Consider the following 21,344-nt stretch of genomic DNA (forward strand, 5'->3'; position numbering starts at 1 on the left):
CATCCTGGCTCTGTCTCCCTGAGGGAAGCTGGTGAGTAGGTCACTTCCCTGAGCTTTAGTCCCTCCTCTGGGGAGGGGGGCTCAAAGCACCACCCCCTCTTGGCAGGACCACTGTGAAGAGCACAGCCAGGCAGCGTCTCTGCCCGTCTCTGCCCGTCACACTTCCGCAAACCACAGGGCCCAGATCCCTCCCACCAACCCCCAACCCCGAACCAGGACTCGGGGCTTTTGGAGTCTATGGATGAGCTCAAGTTAAAAAATGCTTCCGGGAATTGGGCCTCAGTTTCAGCCCAGGGCATGCTGCTCTTTCTTGTTAACATGAATGCTACCCCCCACTTCTACCATGTTTGTTCATGCGAGACCCTGCCCCCACCTCCGGGGAGCACAGGAAACATCAGAGGGTGGGCATCCTGGAGGAAACCTTGCAGGGGGACGCACTCTGCTGCCGTTCCACACCTGGGAGAGGCTGTCCGGGGAAGGGAGGAGCTGTGCGCAGCCAAGCCCCAGGAGCAGAGAGGCTTTGGCTCAAGTGGAAAACATTCTACAACTGGGGAGCATTCAGACTGGACTATAACATGAGGTGGACCTGGTTTCTGTCAGGGGGAAGAATCGCCTTTTCTCGGAGTTACAGCTTCTAGAACCGTACCAGCCAGTAAAGTCGTGGCCCCATGAGGCTACGGACACTGATCACGTGGCTAGTCCAAACCAAGATCTGCTGTGAGGGCAAAACATATAGTGGACTTCGAAGCTTAATGCAAAGAAGAATGTAAGGTATCTCGCTAATTTTTTACACTGATTACATGTTGAAATGACAACATGTTGACTTCAATGGCCACTAACTAGAGTGCATAATGGATGTGCGGGGCTGGCGTTGTATCTATGGGACCATGCTGCTCTAGGCACTGACTACGGGCCCTTTGGGGAGAAACGGGGCTTCTCTGATCCCATACTCTCGTTCTTCCCTCTGGACTCGGTGTGTGGCCAGCTACGAGTCTCTTCACGTCTTGCTCCAAGAGGTCCCAGCTGAGAAACGGGAGGAGGAGGCCTGCAGGATCCTAGTGGGCTTTTCGGGTCCAGGGGCTGCAGATCCTCCTTTGCAGACCACGTCAACATGTGTCACACTGACCGTGAATGTGACCTCAACCACGCCTTGCTACAGACCATGCTCACCAAAGGCCGAACCACAGAAGAGAACAGTGGCATCGACCGGGGGCACATGGGATGCCAGGGAGCAGCCGCTCCCCTGGGTCATGGCCAAGGCAACCTCTGAGGCATCAGGCACATTTAAGCAGGATCCCCGCGCCACGCTGCTCACGGGACCGTGGCTGTGGAGACTACCCGTGCAAACCACACTCGGCTGTGCTCGCCTCTGCCTACAGACCCCGCCAATGGAAGCCAGCTGGGCAGATCACCCCAGAGATCACAGCCCACAGACACGCTCATAGAAGAGGGCTTGGCACACACAGGGGACTTTTCCAGACCAGCCGTGGAGGCTGATACAGGTTCACCAACTGTTTGTTTTGTCCACTACAGAGGACAATGAAAAAATTATCATCCTTTGAGATATTTTTATATCCCCCAAATTAGGGAAGGCCTAACCCACCCGAGCAGAGCCACCTCTATCGCGGCCCCGCACAGAAACAGCCAGAGGAATGGCAACTAAATCCCCAGGCGCAAGGAAACAAAAGCAAGGCGGGCATACGGGATTCATGGCAGGGCAACGGGAACTTTCTGAAGGAACCGCTGATTGAGTCTCTAGGTCTGCTGAAACTCAAGCATGGAGAGACCCCCCAGGGCTGCCAGTCAGGAGACAGTGGACTAAGGGACAAAGAGGGAGGAAAAGCACATGACCACGACTGATCCAAACGAGAAGCTGGACTGGAAGGGGAAAAGGACTCCAATGCCAATAAGCCACGTGCTCCAAAGCACCTAAACACTGAATATTTAGCTCCTCAAAATCGCCTTCCTGGGTTGGGGTTCTCTCTTCCAAAGGGGGAAGTCCAGAGAAAATACGTCAAACTGAAAAACCAAGCAACTGCAGTATGGGCTGGTCCGGGGGAGCTCCGGAGGTTACGCAGCAGAGAAACAGCGAGGGAGCTTGAGGGCGGTGGCTGTGGGGGGTGGGGCGGCAGCGGGGAGGCGAGGGGTGAACAGAAGACTGAGGACTTGCACAGTCTTGTTGAATTACTTGAATTCTGAACCACGGCTGTGCAAGAACAGATGAAACGGAATGCAATGCTCTGGGCAGAGAAAACCCCTGGTCGCTGCTGGGCCACGTCAGAGGTCGCAAACGGTTCGCCCTGACCCAAGGCTTCCTGGGGTCACTCACAGTCCCTGGGGTTTGTGCTCACAGTTGGGATGGCCGAGGGGCCAGCCAGAGAGAGAAGGGCGGACCTCGTCTGGCTACACGGCCCTCACAGTGCCCTCACACGGGACCTGCCGAACGGGCCACCTGGGAGCCAGGCTCCTCCGCACAAGGCCCCCCAATGGCGGCACATTTGCGCAGCTTGTGTTCGCGCGGTCCGGGGTACACAGACGCATTTACAGACCTCACACTGGATCTAGCAGGGCCGAGGCCCTCCTGTCTGCCCTGCTCACTCCTTCTGTTGTTCCTTCACAGACCATCCTTGAGTATCTGCTCTGACCAGGCCCAGCAGCGAACATGAGCCAGCCCCGCTCTTCTAGAAACACAGTCCCCTGCCCCTCAACAGTCCCTTTCTCTGCCTGCTCTTTGCCTCCTCTCCCGTCCACGCATAGGTGTCCACAGAGGCACAGAGGGTAGATGGGGCTCGAGCCCAGCCCACCAACCCCAGCCTCCCTGGGCCAGGGCCTCCCACCTGCCCTGGTGGGCCTGGCACTGGGTGGGGTGAGGGGTGGGGTCCCCACCGCACAGCAGGGGTGCTTACTCCGTGACATGTGGACCGTGGCGAGCCGGCGGTAGAGGGCCTTCTGCCGGGGGTCTGGGTGGAAGCCACTCTTGGTGAAGTAGACATGGATGTAGATGGAGCCATTCTGCTGCACGCTCTGCAAGGCGGGCCAACAGGGAGAAAGGACACGCTGAAGCCCCTCCCGGTGCCAGGCCCCACAGCCTCACCACCCCGGGCTCCCCGGGACTGAGCGCTTGGGTGGGCCGTGGAGCTGAGCGACTGAGCAAACTGCTCACGTCAGACCCGCTGAGACTGGAGTCCCAGAAGGAGCACACGCTGGCTGTGGGAACCCTAGGCTCCACCTTGCCCAGCCGGGCCTCCACGCCTGCCTGTGCCCTGCAGGTAAGCAGCGCTGGGAAGACTATCCGAGAGCACCCAGAAGGTCGATAAACGCCAGTAATCACCCCACTTGACAGTAAAATGAAGGCCAGGGCCCCACTCCAGGCACTTCAGGTGGTCCCTACCAAACCCAGCACGCTCACATTTGTGCAACTGACGCACATAAGCCTGACACTTTGCATGGTGTGACGACCCCTGTTTTCTAGACGAGGCCACAGGCCTCACGCAGGGATTATGTAACATGGTGAATGAGTGGATATGAACCTAGCCTGTGGGCTCCTGTGCGGCTCTGCCTCTCCCCATCTGTGTCCCCCGCTCTGCCTGTGCCTGTCACCTACTATCTCCCCGGGACCAGGACTAGTCTCACCTCCACCTGTTACAGATGAGGAAAGCCAAGAGGGTGGCCACTTGCCAGAGGCCCCGAGGGGACGGCCAAGGCCGATTGGAGGCCTCCATCGGAGCTCTGTTCAGAACTTGGATTTACTTGTCCCCTTCACTTCCCTGCCTTTTAAACATACCTCTGTGCTCATCATATTTTGTATATTTTACTGTTTTAACACCTTGGGACGCTGTGTGTGGAGGGGTGATGGGGTGAGGGGAGGGAGGAGGGGTTCTTAGCTGGCTGGGGAGACTTGCCCCTTCCAGGGTTCTGAATTCCTAGAAACAACTCACCTGCCTTTGAACATATCTTTCAAATGCAAACCAGCCAATCCCAAGCCCACACTCCACCTACTCTCTTGATCTAAAACCTCGTATACACTAAGCTTCCCTAAATCACCCAGGACAGGGTACATGCAGCTGGAGACCACCCCTCTAGCTGACAGCCCACTGACATCTGACATCCAAAGGAGCCAGTCCTAAGCTGTTACCCCTGCCTGCCTTGCTTTTCCCACAGAAACCCCGGGAAAGGCTCTGGCTGGGCTCCACCCCCCACCCTCCTGCCCTTTCACTTCTGACCAAACCTGGTGCTTCCCCTGTGGCTCTGCATGGGAAATGCAAATAGTGAATTAAAATCAGCCACAAAGGGGCGCCTGGGTGGCTCAGTGGGTTAAGGCCTCTATCTTAGGCTCAGGTCATGATCCCAGGGTTCTGGGATCGAGCCCCACATCGGGCTTTCTGCTCGACGGGGAGCCTGCTTCCTCCTCTCTCTCTGCCTGCGTCTCTGCCTACTTGTGATCTCTGTCAAAAAAAAAAAAAAATCTTAAAAAAAAAATAAAATAAAATCAGCCACAAAGCTGGAAAGGGGGGATAGAACGGCATGCTTGGGAACGGCTTCCACCAACCAACTTGCTGCCCTTCCTGGGATCGCATCTCAGGGAGGGCTCTGGAGGCTGGCCAGAAGTCTCGGTGGAACCACTCCGGGCAGAGTTATCCCACCTGCCTCAGAAAGATGGGAGCCCAGACCCTGCTTCCAGGCACCCAGATGGAGCAGACACGCCCCCTGCCCCAGAGGCCGAGAAGACCTGCTGGGGAGAAGTGAATGAGAGGGTAGCCCCAAAGAGATATCAACACCCACTGATTCATCACATTCACTGACTGGTGTATTTGCTGATGTACTGGTCCCATGCTGAGCAGAGCTGGGGACACAACAGTGATCAAACCAGCTCTGGGAGTGACAACCCAGAGTGCACAGGCCTAGATGCAGAAGCCCAGAGAGGAACCACTGCCTGAGCTTGACTGTCAAGGAAGGCTTCCTGGAGGAAGCAGGATTTGAGCCTGGAGATGCCAGAGTCCAGAGCACCTGAGTTCAAATCTCTCACAAGATCTCTGACCTTATATGTCACCCAAGCTCTCTGTACTTCAGTTTCCTTATCAGTCAGTCAAACAGAGAGGATAGGGGCCACTTCCTAAGGCAGCAGGGAGGTTCCCACCGGTCGGCCTAGCTTGATGCCCTACACAGTAAGTGCTCCATCAGTATTAACTACTACTTTCAAACAGGGCTGCCTGGTCCACCCCCAAGGTCAGTTCCTAATCCTTTCCTGGTTTAAAGCACAGGTTTACACGCCCTTGGAGGTAGCTGGGAGGATCCGAGGCCAATTCCAACCCTATTTATATTTTTCAGATGGGGAGCCCAAGGCCCAGAGACCTCCGGGGCCTCCCTGTGGTCACACAGCATGGGAACGGCAGCAGCGCCAGGCTCAGAGCCTGAACTCAAGCTGCAGGACCAGGAGCCGGTTCAAGAAGAGGCCCTCCAGCAGGAGCAGCACAGCCCTGGAGCCCAAGCCCGGGAGCCGCCCGCACCTGTGGGATGTCGAGCTCGGCGAAGTGCTCGTAGCAGCCGTCAGAGTTCTCGCCACTAGTCCAGTCGCCGTACACGAGGTCGTGCTGCTCCCAGAAGAGCGCTGACGTGGCATTAAAGTCTGTAAAGTGCTCGTGCTCGGAGATGTACACGTGCAGGTTCTGCGGGCAGGGGAGCAGGGCAGGGAGGGAGCTCAGGGCGGCTGCTGAGGGCCTCGGACGGCGGCCGAAGAGCGAGTAGACCAAGAGCCGGGGCAGCGGTCAGCACACTCAGATGACCAACTGTGCGTGGGCAGTGAAGAGGGGGCCGGGGAAGAACAGCAGCCCGGGCGGAGAACCCAGTGTCTCTTCCCTCCAGCCCCCACCACGGCTGTCCTGGTCTGAGTCTGTGGCATCCGTGAGCAAAAGAACACCAGAAGGATGACCGGCCTGCCAGTCAGAACTCGGGCTCGGCACCTGATGGGCTCGGTCGGTAGGGCATGCAAGCTGAATTAGAGCCCCATTATTTTTACTTTAAAGACAGCAAAACAAAGGTAGAATTTTTGGGGTCAGAGGGATCAAGTCTCCTTGAAAGGTCTTCTCCCTTCTCTTAGAGCCTGCTTGGTCAGAGCTCTGCAGGCTCACAGAGAACGCCCAGCAGAGAGCTGCGAGGGTGTTAACGGACTCCAGAAAAGCTGGGGGAATGGAGAGCCAGCCCTCAGCGCCCTCTCTTCTCAGGCACCCGTGGCCGTCTCTGAACAGAGCCCTGAAGGCCCGCGGACAGCCCCTCTGAGCAGTGGTTGCCCCCGCTAACTGGCATGCTGTGCAGTCGGGGTTCCCAGAGCTGCAGAGAAGCGAGAGGCAGGAGAAGTCTCGATTACTGGGGTCTGGGCACTCACTGCGGGGGCTACTGAACCCCAAGCCCCGGCCCCTTGGGACCCGGCAGGACAGCATGCGCCTCCCTCTTCTCGCTCTTGGGGGCTGCTCTGCCCAGCTTGCCACTCTCTCTCTCCCCAACTCCTTCCCTTCCCGTCCCTGCACACCTCCCTGGGCAACTTGTTTTCTTCTTCTCCCTGTGCAACTTTAAAGACCTGAACGTACTTTGGAAATAAATTACGTGAGGATGCCATTAGACAGTTTTTTAACAACTGAGTGACCCCTTTTCTGTCCCTCTTCCCCACAAACCTGAAGAAAGAATTTACTTTCTCCTTGGGGTGCTGCTAGAGCAACACTGGTCTCAGGGGCTAAGGACGGATCCGGAGCTCCTCAAGCCCGGACCTGTGCCCAGCTGACAGCAACCAGGGACCGGTCCATCCCAATGGCCCATGTCACCCTCTCACACCCTCCCCTACACAACTGTCTCCCGAGTCTGGCCTCCCAGCCAGCGGTTACCATTAAAGTGTCTTTGGGGAACAGGTTGCGGCTGGCGACACGAGGGGCTCCTCCGGGGCCCGCCTGGTCCTGAGGGGCCGGCCCTCGGCGGAACCAGCTGCTGATGACCCAGATGATGAAGATCCTGCGGAGGCGAGCAGAGCGGACGGTGAGGCCCAACCCTTTTCTTTCCAGCGTGGGCCCACACGACCTCCTTCTGACACAGCACACGCTGGGGGCCTAACCCGGGGCTGGTGACCAAGGAGGGAGGGCCCCTAAGAAGGCAGTCACCGGGCAGGTGAGAAGACAAGATGCCCCCAACACCATGCCTGGGGTGCCGCCCCCGATTCCACACAGACCCCCGCCCTGTGAGTCCCCCGGCAGCCCCCGGTGGTCACAGGGCTGCAAGACTCAGACCTTCCAACCTTAGACCTAGGAAACCTAGTATGCCAAACCCCGGGGAATCCCAAAGTCAGAGAACGCTAACAATCTGGAATCTCAGCATTTTAGAGGCGCAGCACCTTTGAGAGCAACGTTTTAGGACTTCAAATCAACTGAATGCTTGAGAAGGGGGCTAGGAAGTAAAGGGTTAGTCCCAATTTGTGGTTAATACTGGCCTAGGCTATTCAGACCAACACTGCTGTTGAAAACAATCAACTGGGGCGCCTGGGTGGCTCAGTGGGTTAAGCCGCTGCCTTCGGCTCAGGTCATGATCTCAGAGTCCTGGGATCGAGCCCCACATCGGGCTCTCTGCTCAGCAGGGAGCCTGCTTCCTCCTCTCTCTCTGCCTGCCTCTCTGCCTGCTTGTGAGCTCTCTGTCAAATAAATAAATAAAAATCTTTAAAAAAAAAAAAAGAAAAGAAAAGAAAACAATCAACTGGATGGGACGCCTGGGGGTTGCAGTCGGTTAACAGTCTATCTTCGGCTCAGGTCATGATCCCGGGGTCCTGGAATCGAGCCCCACATCGGGCTCCCTGCTTTTCTCTCTCCCTCTACCTGCCGCTCTGCCTACTTATGCACACCTGCATGCTCTCTCTCTCTCTGTCGAAATAAATCAGTAAAAAAATCTTAAAAAAAAAAAAAAAAAAGGAAACAACCAAGTAGAAAAACTTAGTAAAAATGAATATACTAAGAACATATCAACATTTATATATCCGGCTATAATAAGATTATATTCCGCTCACATATGTTCTCATGTACGTTCTTTATCAAGTTTACACATGAGTATACGTAAGTACGTATTCTTAAAAACACTAAATAGACAAGACTATAGATTTACCAGGTAAAAACTGAAGGGAATATTGGAACAAAAAAAGTAGAAAGAAGTTTCTTTTTTGTGTCTGAGGACATTTGCTAGTGTGTTGATGGGTAACAGAAATGTTAGCCGAGGGCCCATACCAGGTAACTAGAGAGCTACCATACAAGAAGCTAAGACCCCACGTGGTACCACACCCAGGACCAGGGGAGGCAGGCAGGGCCTAGTCCTCCCCGGGAGGCACCAGGTAGTCACAGCCAGAGCCTTGAACCTGGTGCGAGGAGACCCCAGATGGATGCTGCCAGCCTTGCTTAGAGCTAGGAGTGGACACAGGGTGAAGTCCTGGCCAATAAGACGTAAACACCATGTATTGTGCTGGCTTTGGAAAAGTGTCCTTAAAGAGACAGAGCATGCCTCCGTGATTCCTTCTTCCCTCCTAGAAGGCAGATGTGATGGCTGGATCTTCAGCAGCCATCTTAGGCCATGCAGCTAAGGGGTAAAACCCAGCGAAGGTCGAACAAAAAGCAGGAAAGAATCTGGGTTGCAGAAGACTGCAGAATCCTGGTCTAAGTCCAGAACAGTACATGAAGAGAAATAAAAAACTGCTATTGCGTTAATTCAGGTCACTCAGACACACGCTGCTATGTAATTATTAAATGAGATGAATACTTATTAATTACCATGAGAAGCAATACAGCAGAGGTTGAGCGCTCGGCCTCTAAGCTGCTATACGTGGACCTGAAGCCCAGCTCTGCCTCCTGTCAACTGTGTGACCTCAGGCAAGACTCTTAACCTCTCCAGAGCTCCGTTTCCTCCCCAGTTAAAATGGGAATAATGACACCATCTACCTCATGGGGTTGTTCGTAAGCATTAAATATGTGGATGGCTATCTGTGTCTCTATCTAAGTACACACACATATGCACCCGTGATAAGTATGCGCCGTCTAGAAAGAAGCCTGGTACACACTCATAAGTACTTTCGAAGTGTTTCATCACAGGAAGACGCAGACAAACTCTCCGGAATGGAAAAATACTACAAGGGAATTCTAGTGTAGGTGGGTCCCAAACCACACGGAGGGGCAGGATCAGGCACAGGGACTCATCTTGGCCTGTAGAAGCTCTGGAGCCCTGGGGTCTGGGGTCTCAGGGGCCATGGCCCTGCTGAGCCATCTGCTGCCTCCCCAAGGAGTCCCTGATGCACACGGCTGAGGAAGGTCTGGAACTGGTAATCTCGGGGGAACCCTCCACCTCTGAGAGAGGCTCCCATTTTAGTACATATGCCAAGGGAGGGTGTGGGAGCAAGGACACCCACTGGCAGCCTGGCCTTGGCTTAGTGTGTGGCCTGGGAAGTCCCACTCCCTCTGGGCTTCTGGGTCCCATGTGTAAAACGAGGCTGACTGGACCAGATGTCTTTTAGGGATTCCAGATCCCCAGTTCCCTGAAGAGCACCTGTGTGTATCTACAGGCCCCCAGTTTTGTGGATCCTCTCAGACGGCACATGGCCACATGCCTCCATCCACACATTCCAGGCCAGGAAGCCCTACCCTCTGACAACAGGCCTATAGAGGAACTGGCACTCCCCTAATGCTTTCAACTTCCTGGCTCAGCAAAAAAAAGAGACTTTCGATCTTCTGTCCCACCCCACCTAGGATACTCCTACGTTCCCGGGCTCAGAAAGATGTTAAATAGATAAAAAGACAGAATGAACACTCTCCCATCTCATCCATTTTCCCACCCGGTTCCCGTCCCATCCCCCATGCCAGGTAACCAGGGGTGTACCATGGAGAGGTGGTGAATCCCAGACTCCACCCTCTCTCCCCCAAAAAGGCCATTCTCACGCAATCTACTCGAAGCTTTGGAGAATTCCCAGGCCCCTGAAAACAAACCCTGAACCCCGCTTTCAGAGTGCCAGACAAGACGGTCTCCGGGCCCCCAGCCAGGCGGATGCTCAGTGCGGCCTGGTTCGAAGGGAGGAAATGAGCCTCCGCTGGAACTGTATTAAAAATGTCTATCAGAAGGAAGTGCCCTTATGTACTGATGTGGAAAGATTTCTAAGATATACTGTTAATGAGACAAAATCAAGGTGCAGAACTGTGTAAAACAGGCTGCTCTTATGTAAAAGTGAAGGGAAAGATAAAAATAATCTTTATCCGCAGCTGCTTGGAGCATGGGGAAAAAAAAAAAAGAAAGAAAGAAATGAAACTGATAGGTAAGAAAACTCCAGGTGCTTACTGGACACGGCGGGGGAGAGTAGAACAGAGAAGGGAGAGGGAACAGAGGCTCCGCCGTGGAAGAAGGTCGGGACACGTCAGGCACAGCGCCCAAGAGCCCGGGCGGAACACTGAGGAATTTCGCGTCCTGGGTGGCGCCACTGGAGGACGCTGGGCCGGAGGGCATGGCCCACACTGAAGCGTGAGGATGGACTGCATCTGGGATGGTGGGCTGCTGTCCTTTTTTCCTCCAGCTGTTTCTCTTTGTAATTTTCTAAGGTTTTTTTTTTTAACATCAACAACAAAAGTGATCCTGGCCAATTCTGAGCAGATACCGGAGCCTCATAGCATCCCTTCGTGACCTGCGAGCTAACTGGCAGGATTCTGAACTCCAGATGGAAACTCAGACACAAGAGGGACCATCAGCCAACCTGCACACACGGTTCGGAGGTAGGGGGACTGAGACGTCGGAACAGACCTGCGCTCCTACTCGACGTTGGACTCTAGCAGCCACTTCCGCGGCACCCCCCTCCCCCATTTCTGGAGCTGATCCTCCACCGCGGCACCCCCCTCCCCCATTTCTGGAGCTGATCCTCCAGTGTGGACAAGCAGGCTGTTCTCGGTTTTTCCCTCTTCTGAACAACTGTCTGTGAGCATCCACCTACAATCTCACTGGAGGCGAACGGCACGTGCGTGCTCATGGGACGGTCCCCGATCCACGACACTTCTCTGTTACTTTCTTCTTTCTATGCATCTGTATTCTTTGATTTTACTCTCTACGATAAGTGTGTATTATTCATCAATTTATAAGTTTAGGGGGGGAAAAAAACAAACGAGTAAGACAGCCTAGAGGAGAAACATAGTTGGCCACCCAAACCATCCTCCTCTTCCTCGGGAACAAAATTCCTGCTTTCAGCAGGGTGAGAGGTTTCCCAGAATAAAGACCACGTCTCCCAGGCTCCCTGGTGGCAGGCTACGGCCACGTGAGGCCATCCTAGCCAAGAGGAGGGCTCCTTTAAACAACTCGGCTGCGCAAGGATATGGAGGAAAAGGAACCCTCTTGCTCCGCTGGTGGGAATGGAGATGGAGGCAGCCACTGTGCACAACAGCACAGAGGGTCCCCCAAAAATTAAAAACAGAACTACCCTAGAGCCAGCAACAGCGCTACCAGGTATTCACCCAAAGAACACAGAAATACTGATTCGAAGGGATACATGCACCCTGATGTTTACAGCAGCATCTACAACAGCGAAATTCGGGAAGTAGCCCAGGTGTCCACCGTCTAATGGATGAATGGACAAAGAGGTGATGCGTGCATGTAAGCGCGTGCTGGAATATTACTCAGCCATAAAAAAGAACGAAAGCTGGCCCTATGCCAAACACGGATGGAGCTAGGGTACAAGGCTAAGCAAATTAAGTCAGAGGACAAATACCACGTGATTTCACTCCTCTGTGGCATTTAAGAAACAAAACAAACAGGTAAAGGCAAAAACAAAAAGAGAGGGAGGAAGAGAGACAAACCAAGAAACAGACCCTTCATTACACAGGATGCACGCTGGTTAGCAGAGGGGAGGTGGGTGTCAGATGGGAGAAACAGGTGGTGGGGTCGAAGGTCACAGGTGCACGAGCACACCTGTGATGAGCACCGGCTGGTGGATGGAACTGGCGAGTCACTGTAAGATACATCTGGAACGAATACTCTGCAGGTTAACTAACGGGAATGAATGAATGAATGAATGAATGAATGAATGAATGAATGAATTTATCTTTAAAGGTTTTTATTTATTCGACAGGCATAGATCGCAAGTAGGCAAAGAGGCAGGCAGAGAGAGGGGGAAGCAGGCTCCCCACCGGGCAAACAGCCCGATGCAGGGCTTGACCCCAGGCTCGACCCCAGGACCCTGAGACCATGACCTGAGCTGAAGGCAGAGGCTTAACCCACTGAGCCACCCACATGCCCCAACTAACTGGAATTTAAATAAAATCTTAATAAACAAACAAACAACTCTGCCAAGAAATTCTTCATAACTAAGGAGAGAAAAAATCTGGGGTGCCTGGGAGGCTCAGTCATTAAGCATCTGCCTTTGGCTCAGGGTCCTGGGATTGAGGCCCACATCGGGCTCCCTGCTCAGCGGGAAGCCTGCTTTTCCCTCTCCTGCTCGCCCTGCTTGTGTTCCCTTTCCCTCTGTCAAATAAATAAATAAAATCTTTAAAAGAAAAAAAGAAAAGCCTGCTTAAACACACAGCCTGTCTCTTGAAAACATTTCGCTAAAATACATCTCTGGACAGACAAAGAAATGTCCATTTTGCAGATGGGCAAAAAAGGCCCAGAGCAGAGAAGGGAACTGTCACTAGGTCCAGGCCAGCAGAGGCAGAACTCAGCCTCATGTATAGCTCCCCACCCCCATCCAGCATCTCCCCAGGGCCTCGGTCAGGGGCCGAGCTTCCAGAAGGCATGCCCTGTGCTTCCACGACCCAGGAAAGAACCATCTGAACGCATACATACAAAGATCACCAACACCCAGGCACGAATGCACAGCCTGTAGGACTTCAGTTATATGAGGTAAGTAGAACAGTCAAGTTCATAGCGACAGAAAGTAGACTGGTGGGTGCCAGGGGCTGGAGGGAAGGCAAGCGGAGGGTAAGTGCTTAATGGACATAGTTTCAGTTTGGGGAGATGAGAAAGTTCTGGAGATGGAGCAGTGGTGATGGTTGCACAATTGTGCACTTAAAAACAGGTTTTAAAATGGAAGGTTTTATGTAATGTACGTGTTGTGGCTAAACTGTGTGTGTGCGCCCCTGTTCCCTCCCCCTGACCCCCGTCCCAGGCCAATTCATATGCTGAAGTCCTAACCCTGAGCACTTCAGTGACTGTGTTTATATTATTTAAAGAGGTGATTAAAGCTAAGTGTGGCCACTAGGGCGGGCTGGTGTCCTTTTAAGAGACTAGGACACAGACACACACAGTGGAAGGCCATGTAGGGACACAGGAAATGGCCATCTACAGGCCAAGGACAGAGGCCTCAGAAGAAACCAGACATGCTGACACCTTGATCTCAGACTTGTAGCCTCCAGAACCGTGAGGAAATAAATTTCTGTAGCTTAAGTCGCCCTACCCCTGCCCCTAGCCTGAGCCATTTGTTACAGCAGCCCTAGCAAATTAATATGTATTTTAGGGACCCCCGGCTGGCTGAGTTGGTAGAGGATGGGACCCTTGACCTTGGGGTCATGGGTTCAAGCCCCACATTGGGTGTAGAGAGTACTTAAAAATAAAATCTTAAAACAAGGGGCGCCTGGGTGGCTCAGTGGGTTAAAGCCTCTGCCTTCGGCTCAGGTCATGATCCCAGGGTCCTGGGATCGAGCCCCGCGTCGGGCTCTCTGCTTGGCAGGGAGCCTGCTTCCCTTTCTCTCTCTCTGCCTGCCTCTCTGCCTACTTGTGATCTGTCTGTCAAATAAATAAATAAATAATCTTAAAAAAAAAAAAATCTTAAAACAAAACAAAACAAACAAAATCCCACAACAGTGTATTTTACCACAACAAGAAAACTCTGTCATATTAAAAAAAAAGAAACAGATCTCCACTGACAGGGTGCTGGTCCATCCCAGTGACTTTTTCCTCTTCTTCTTCAAACTTTCCTTACTTGATTTTTTTTTTTCCAGTGAATAAAACCAACCGCTACCCGCTCACCTGAACAGCACGCCTTTGATGACCTGCCAGGCGTTGGGTGCCGGCTGGGGTGGTGGGTTCTGTGGCTGGGTCTCCGCCGGCGGGTCCCTCCCGATGCTGCCATTGCTGGTCACCTGCAGGAAACAAGAGACGCACGTCAGGAAGGAAGATGCCACCTGAGGCATGGGGGCAGTCTGAGGCCCCACTGCGTGCCAAGGCCCAGCACAGGGCTAAGCACACAGAGCAGGTGCCTTGATCAGTAACCGGAGAATGGAGAGTAAAGTCACCCAGGAAGGGTGGTGGATCTTATTCCTTCAAGACAAAAACACTCCCCCAAAACCAGCTCTGTGCTGGGGACACAGAAGTGACCGAGACAGCCTTGTGCTGCCCTCCTTGGGATCACAGTCCAGTCGGGGAGCCCAAGAGTCCCCAGACAAGGATGATCCAGAGTGGACAGGGCGGGGATATAGGATCCTAGCAGGGACATCTGTTCCAGCCTGGAGGTCAAGGAGGACTTCCTGGAGGAAGGGACCATTGGAGCTGAGGCCTAAAATACCTAACAAGGGGACACCACAGAGGAGGCAGCAAGTACAGAAAGGAAGGGGAGAGACATGGTCTGGTGGTGAGGACGGTCCACACTGCTCCCTGAAGCTAGAGCCCAGGATGCAAGGTGTCTACTGGGAATAATGCAGAAGGGTGACCAGGGCCAGGTTCTGTAAGCCTTGGGTTTGTCTGAGAGGTGCTTCCCTGGGCAAACAGGGCCTTCTCTGTGGCCAGCCCTGTGCAGGACCCATCCCTCCAGGGGCTCCTAACTAGTAGGAAACAGACACAGATAAACACAGAAACACAGCCAGAGTGTGAGCCACGACAGAAGTCCGTGCCACAAACAGCACACACTGCCCTGGGGGCCAGAACCATGAGCATCTCCAATCAGCAGCCATGCAAATGGAGGCTCAGGGAGGCTCACCCACTTGTCTGTTACTCAGGAAGGAAAAGGGAAGCATGATGATGAGGAGGCAGGGAGGCCAGGGAGGTCAGGCAGGGCTTCCCAGAAGAAGAACCTTCACTCAAGAAACAGAAGCTCAGAAGCAAAGAATTTCATGATGTCAGGAAGGGCCTGAGATGGGGAGGTTCTTCCTGCCCCTCTCCTTGCACCTGCTGCTTCCTAATCCTGTCCTCTTCCTCCTCCCAGCTCTGTCCCCTCACCCCTCAGCCTTCAAGAGGCAGGACCAGGACGGTCATGGTCACCATTGGGCAGAAGCACCACCCAGCACAGAGCAGGAGCTCTGTGGAATCAACATGTGCTCCCTGAAGGGCTTGCCCCCCCGAACCCAGGTCCAGGCCTCCACTGCCTACCCTCCCCCAACCACGGCCCGGAGCCCACTCCTTCTGGCATTTGTCATCCCGTCCCCTTCACCAGCAAGAGCTCATCTCTGTATCTCCCAACGTGAGGGACACCACCATGGTAAAAGGTGGGGGCTCTGGGGTCCCGCAGTTCCTGGCTGTGAGATCTTGGGCACGTCACTTCCTCTCCCCCACCCAAGAAGGTTGTAAAAACACTGGTGTGTTAGAGACAGAAAATATTTCCTTTTGGGGCGCCTGGGTGGCTCAGTGGGTTAAAGCCTCTGCCTTCGACTCAGGTCATGATCCCAGGGTCCTGGGAGAGCCACATCGGGCTCTCTGCTCAGCGGTGAGCCTGCTTCCTCCTCTCTCTCTGCCTGCCTCTCTGACTACTTGTGATCTCTGTCAAATAAATAAATAAAATCTTTAAAAAAAAAAATTTCCTTTGTGTGTGGACAAAAAGAGTTCCTGAGCACCTGAGCACCTGTATGCCAGGCTCTGTGCTAGGCAGTGGCCAGAGAGCTCCGGGCCCTGCCCTCCTGGAGCTCAGGGTTGAGGGAAACACCCCATGGAACTGTCAACAGGATCATTCAAACTGGTAAACGGGAGGAAAAGTGCCCTGGAGAAAAGATGCAGGGGCAAAGAATGGCTCCTGGGGTGGGGACGGGGAGCCACTTTGGATCAGGTAGTCGGACACCTGCCTGAGGAGCTATTTTTGACATCTGGGTGAAGAGCGTGCTGGAAGAGGGACAAATTCAGGGAAGCAGTTGCTGGGGGAGCAGGCAAGGTCAGAGACAGGCACAGGGCCCCCTCATTCAGGGCTGGCCTTGCTCCTGGGAGGACCAGGGACCAAGAAAGAGCTTCCAGCAGGTCTGAGCTGATTCCCATCAAGCAACAGAAGCTGAGGCCAGGCCGGGATTTGAACCCACCTCTGGTTGACCCTGAGGTCTGTTCTTACCCGCACTGGCAGACAAGCTGGCTGGAGACCCTCCCACAGAAACATAAATGGAAACTGCAGAGAGACGGCACTTCACTATGCTGGCCACAATCAAAAATGATAGACAATCACGAGTGTTGGCGAAGCTGGATGGGCTGTATACTACTGGTGGGGAAACAAGAACTGCAACTTTGAAAAATACAGCAGAGAACTAAAAAGTAAAATGTGCAGGACGCCTGGGAGGCTCAGTCAGTTAAGCGTCTGACTTCGGCTCAGGTCGTGATCCCAGAGTTCCGGGATCGAGCCCCACATCAGGCTCCTCGCTCAGCGGAGAAAATGCTTCTCCGTCTGCCCCTCCCCCTGCTTGTGCTCTCTCTCTCTCTCCCCCAAATAATATTTTTTTTAAATTTTTAATAAAATAAAAATAAAAAGTGAAATGGGCACCTGCCATACAAACTAGCAGCCCCACTCCTAGGTCTCCACCCAAGAGAAAGGAGAACTGTACACATGCACAAAAGCTTATGCACAAATGCTCACGGGGGCATTGTTGGTAATAGCCAGAAACAACCCTGATGCCCCTTGATGAATGAAGAGGGTGTAGCCATACAATGGAAAGCTACTCGGTAATAAAAAGGAGCTCTGCTGGGGACAGAGTGGCTGCAAAAGGGAACTGGAAGGTTCTGAGGGGATGGGGACCGGATGATGGTGAGTGGCAACGGTTGTTCAGCGTGACCACAGTAAACGCCACTGGTCTCCGTACTGGTGACAGGTGAATGTTGTGTGATCTGTTACACTTCAAAAGAAAGAGAACTCTCCTGTGGCTTCCACTTCCCTTGGAGTAAAGGCAAAATCTTCAGGTTGCCTCCCAAGTCTTGGCCTCATCTGGCCCCCTCCCTGCCTCTCTACGCTCACCCCTCTCCCCTCATTCACTGGCTTCAGCCACATGGCTTCCTCACTGTTCCTTCATACAGCCAGGCACCTGTCGCCTCAGGGCCTTTGCACTGGCTGTTCCCTTTATCTGAGAGGTTCCCACCCCTCCATATCTGCCTGCCTCCCTCCCTCATCTCCTTCAAGTTTTTGTTCATACATTGCCTCCTCAGAGGCCCCTGGGTGGCCTATCAGTTAAGCAACTGACTTTTGGGTTTCAGCTTAGTTTATGATCTCAGGGTCATGCCACCCAGCCCCATGTTGGGTTCTATGCTGAGCAGAGCCTGCTGAAGTTTCTCTCTCCCTCCCTCTGCCCCTTCCCAAGTTAGCTCTCGCGCTTGCTCTCTCAAATAAATAAATAAGTCTTAAAAAAAAAAAAGTCACCTCCTCAGAGAGGCCTTCCCAGACTACCTTGTTTAAATTGCAACCCTCTTAGCCACCCCTCACTTCTTATCCCCTTCCCCAGCTTTACTCTGTCTATGGCACTTATCAATATCCGACCCACTATATATATTTCTTTTTTATCTTATTCACTGTTTTCTTGTCCATTTTTCTATCCCCACTGCCCAGTCCTTAAATAGAACATGAGCTCCAAGAGGGCAGGGGCTGTTCTGTTCACAGCTGTAGCCCCACCTTCAGCATGGGGCCTTGCATGGAGTGGGGACTCAGTATACATGAGCTGAAGGAATGAAGGGCAGGGCTGAGGGCCCTGTGTTGGAGACCCTGGGTGGAGAAGCAGGCTGGCAGGAGCATGGACTGCTGAGGGCCCCACAGGCCTGGGGAAGGTATGGTGGCTATGGACACAGTACTGTCTAAGCCACAGTTCCTCCTCTGGGACCCGCATGTCCAGTCTCACACACAATCCACAGAACTACTGGCTAAGGGGCCCAGAAGCAACCGAGACCATGAGGCTGGGCTGGGAGTATGAAGACAGGCTTTCCAGCACATCCTCACTGACTGCCATGATCCACCATAGGAATTCCAGCCCAGCCCAGCCTCTGCCTCAACATCTGTTGATTCCACAAACACAGGGCACCTGCTCTGTGCTCTATGCCCAAGCTGGGCCATGCAGGGGACAAGAGGTTGACCATGACAGACCTGGTTCTGCCCTCCAAGGGCTCCCAGTCCAGGGGAAGAGACAGGCAGATGATATAACCCAGAGTGGGCAAGGCTGGGACAGGAGAGCCCATGGTGCCGTGGGAGCCCTGATCCAGTCTTAGAGGGTCAGAGAGGGCTTCCTAGAGGAGGAGACATCTGAGATGTACAGAACGAGTAAGGATCAACCAGATAAAGAAGGGAGAAGAAGATGCAAAGGCAATAAAGAGAAAGCAAGGGACACCTGGGTGGCTCAGTCATTAAGCATCTGCCTTCAGCTCAGGTCATGATCCCAGGGTCCTGGGATTGAGCCCTGCATTAGGCTTCCTGCTCCGCCAGAGGCCCGCTTCTCCCTCTCCCACTCCCCCTGCTTGTGCTCCCTCTCTCACTGTGTCTCTTTCTGTCAAATAAATAAAATCTAAAAAATTTTTTATTAATGTATATCAAAGAGAAAGAGAGAGAAAGAAACAAGGCACGCTGCTGGAAATAAAAGAGCTTCACAGTGGGTGACACTCCTCTCACCCAGTGGTTCTCAAGCAGAGGTGATCTTGCAACTGGGACATTTCGCAGTGCTTGGGACATCTCTGACTACCACAACTGCAAAGAGGTAAGCGTGCCACTGACATCTAGCATGCAGAGGTCACAGATGCTGCTCAACAGGCTGCCGTGCACGGGACAGCCCCCCACGACAAAAAATTAACCAACCCAAAATGTCAATAAATGCTAAGGCTGAAAAACCCTAGTCTAGTCTGAAGAAAATTCAAGATCACACAAGGCCTCGATCTACGAAAGAATTTATACTTTACCCTGAGGGCAGAGGAATAAGTCTTGAAAGGTTTGAAGCAGAGGTGGGACAAGAGAAAATCAGGGGGTCCCTGGAAGCCCGGCAATCGGAGCAACCTGAACCCTAGCCTCTCTGATCCACTCCTCCATCCAGTAATGGACAGAAACTCAGAGCGGGGGGAGACCTTCCTTCAGTGAGACCGGGAAATCCCTGATGCCAAGGAACAGAGTGTTCATTCTAGAGCTAACTCAACAAATACTTCCTGAGGATGTCCCCAGGCCAGGCCCTGGTTACAGATGCTAAACCAAGCACGTTGGGCTCTATCACACAAATCTCATCCTGGGGTACTCCCTAGGTGCTATTTTATGCCCCTCGTCTGAGCTCCCTTGGTCCCTGGCACAGACTTTTGCCACAACCCCAGTCATTCAGGATTATAACTCTCTACTTGTCAGTCTTCTCTCCCACTCCACAGATGGCAGGGACGTGGCTGGAACCATCTTTGTGACCCATCACATGGCTGACCATCCTGTGCAACCCCTTCACTTACCACTGGAGAAATGAAGGCCCAAAGAAGGCAAGGAACTTGTCCAAGGTCACATAGAAAGTCAGCTTCATTCTTCCCTCTCAACCTGCATTCGTCTCCCCTGTGCTGCCTCCCACATGTCAGTGACATCCCAGTGGGTGGGTCGACAGCACCTTACTGTCACTCCATCCATTCCCTACATGCCTGAAAGATGGATGCCTGAACTAGTATGTTCTGCAGCTTTGGTTTACTTGAGGCAGCAATGGATCAGAAGTCCTCAGTACCTAGACTAACTCCCCCATAGGATTAGTTTATGCTGTAAGCACACCCATCCCAGTCCTGACCACCCTGGGTCAACAATGTCCGGTCACTTCTACACGGAATGGATCCCAAACTCAACCTGGGTGACCTTCTGCAAGCGCTTTAGTCTCATTCTTCCTGGGACTCCCGTCTGTAAAGTGGGACTGTCGGCCTTCACATCCCGTGCCCTTACCCACGATGATTACTTGACTTCCCTAGAGCTGGGAAACTCCCACTTAGTCAGTCGTTGCCCATATCCCAGGCACTACAAGGGAGACCCTAAACGCCAGACCACTTTAGGGACGGTCTTGGAGTCTGGAATCGCAGAGTAGAGAACCAGGGCGCTTGGGTTTAAGTCTGCGCCCCTCCGCGCCACTGTCTCCCGGCTCCAGCAAAGAGCCTGGTGGCCGCCCAGCGCGAGCGTGCAGAGGACCCGGCGTGCAACAGGGCCCCGCTCCCCGCACTGTCCGGCCTCCAGGACTGCCCGGCCCCACCTGGGCCCGGTACTCAAGGTCCCTCTGGGCAAGGAGCCCAAACTGCACCAGGTCCCGCGAAAAGGGGCAAGACACGCCCCGTGGGAGGCCCCCCGGGTTGGGAAGAACCCCTCAGGCCCCTCTCGGCCTCCGTACCTGACCGGAGCCGCCTCCCCCGGCCGCAACCACGGCGCTGCCGGCCCCGTCCGCCTCCTGCGCCGCCGCCATCTTCCCGCTCCGGGTCCCCGCCCCCGCCGCCAGCCCCGCCCCGTCCCCGACGGCGCCAGCTCGATCGCGCGAGATTTCACACTTGCCGGAGCTGCCAGCTACCGTATCCGGCAGGAGCGCGTAAGCCACGCCTCTCGAGAGAGCCGCTTCCGGCTAAGAAAGAACCAGCTCGGCCACCGTACTCTGCCGTACGTTGGTTTTTACCTAGTAGACTTTCTCCCTGCTTTGAACTTCCGGACTTTCTCGGCGGGCGTAGGAGCTTCTCAGAGGCTCCATTCCCTTTGCTTTCTCGGGTAAATTCGAGTCTTCCATCTATGTGAGCGTTGTAGGCCATCCTGCCCGCCTCGCCGATTCTCCGAGGCCTTTCCGTTTCCGTGTTTCTTGAGCTTTCCCGGCCACCGTAACGCCTCAAAACGATCTGCTTAATGCGCGCCCCTCCTGTGTTGATTGAACCTCCGCGGCCACCGTACCCAGACTCAGGGGGCGGGCCTTTGGCCAATGTCGTAGCCTTTAGACACCTCTTCCCAAAGCAATCCTTTCTTTCAAGTACCCTTAGGTTGGAGTTTTCCCGTGCATTCAGAATTAGTATTTCAGGGTTCTCCCAGCCGCCAGCCCCTCCCCAAGCTTTCGGGTCACCTAGTTTAGCCTGCATGCGCGTTCCGGGGCAAATTCTGCAACTCGGACTCGGCTTCAAGGGCTCTGTGAACTTCATACTTTTTCTTAGCTATATATCTTTGTACTGTTCAAGCC

General features: G+C 53.8%; 1 protein-coding gene across 1 annotated transcript in view; it reads right to left on the reverse strand.

Moving 5' to 3' along the window:
- Positions 1-20,595, reverse strand: part of LOC111160620 (CLPTM1, transmembrane protein) — a 29,290-nt gene extending 8,695 nt beyond the window's left edge. The window contains exons 1-5 of the mRNA XM_022523832.1: positions 20,523-20,595; positions 14,008-14,120; positions 6,876-6,999; positions 5,508-5,666; positions 2,907-3,024 (exon numbers count right to left, since the gene is read on the reverse strand). Of these exons, the coding sequence (XP_022379540.1) occupies positions 2,907-3,024; positions 5,508-5,666; positions 6,876-6,999; positions 14,008-14,120; positions 20,523-20,594 (586 nt within the window). The 5' untranslated portion in view covers position 20,595. The remainder of the gene's footprint in view (positions 1-2,906; positions 3,025-5,507; positions 5,667-6,875; positions 7,000-14,007; positions 14,121-20,522) is intronic.
- Positions 20,596-21,344: the final 749 nt, after the last annotated feature.

This window comes from Enhydra lutris, unplaced genomic scaffold, assembly GCF_002288905.1.
Source record: "Enhydra lutris kenyoni isolate GAN:26980312 unplaced genomic scaffold, ASM228890v2 scaffoldscaffold77, whole genome shotgun sequence".
In the NCBI taxonomy this organism is placed as follows: Eukaryota; Metazoa; Chordata; class Mammalia; order Carnivora; family Mustelidae; genus Enhydra; species Enhydra lutris.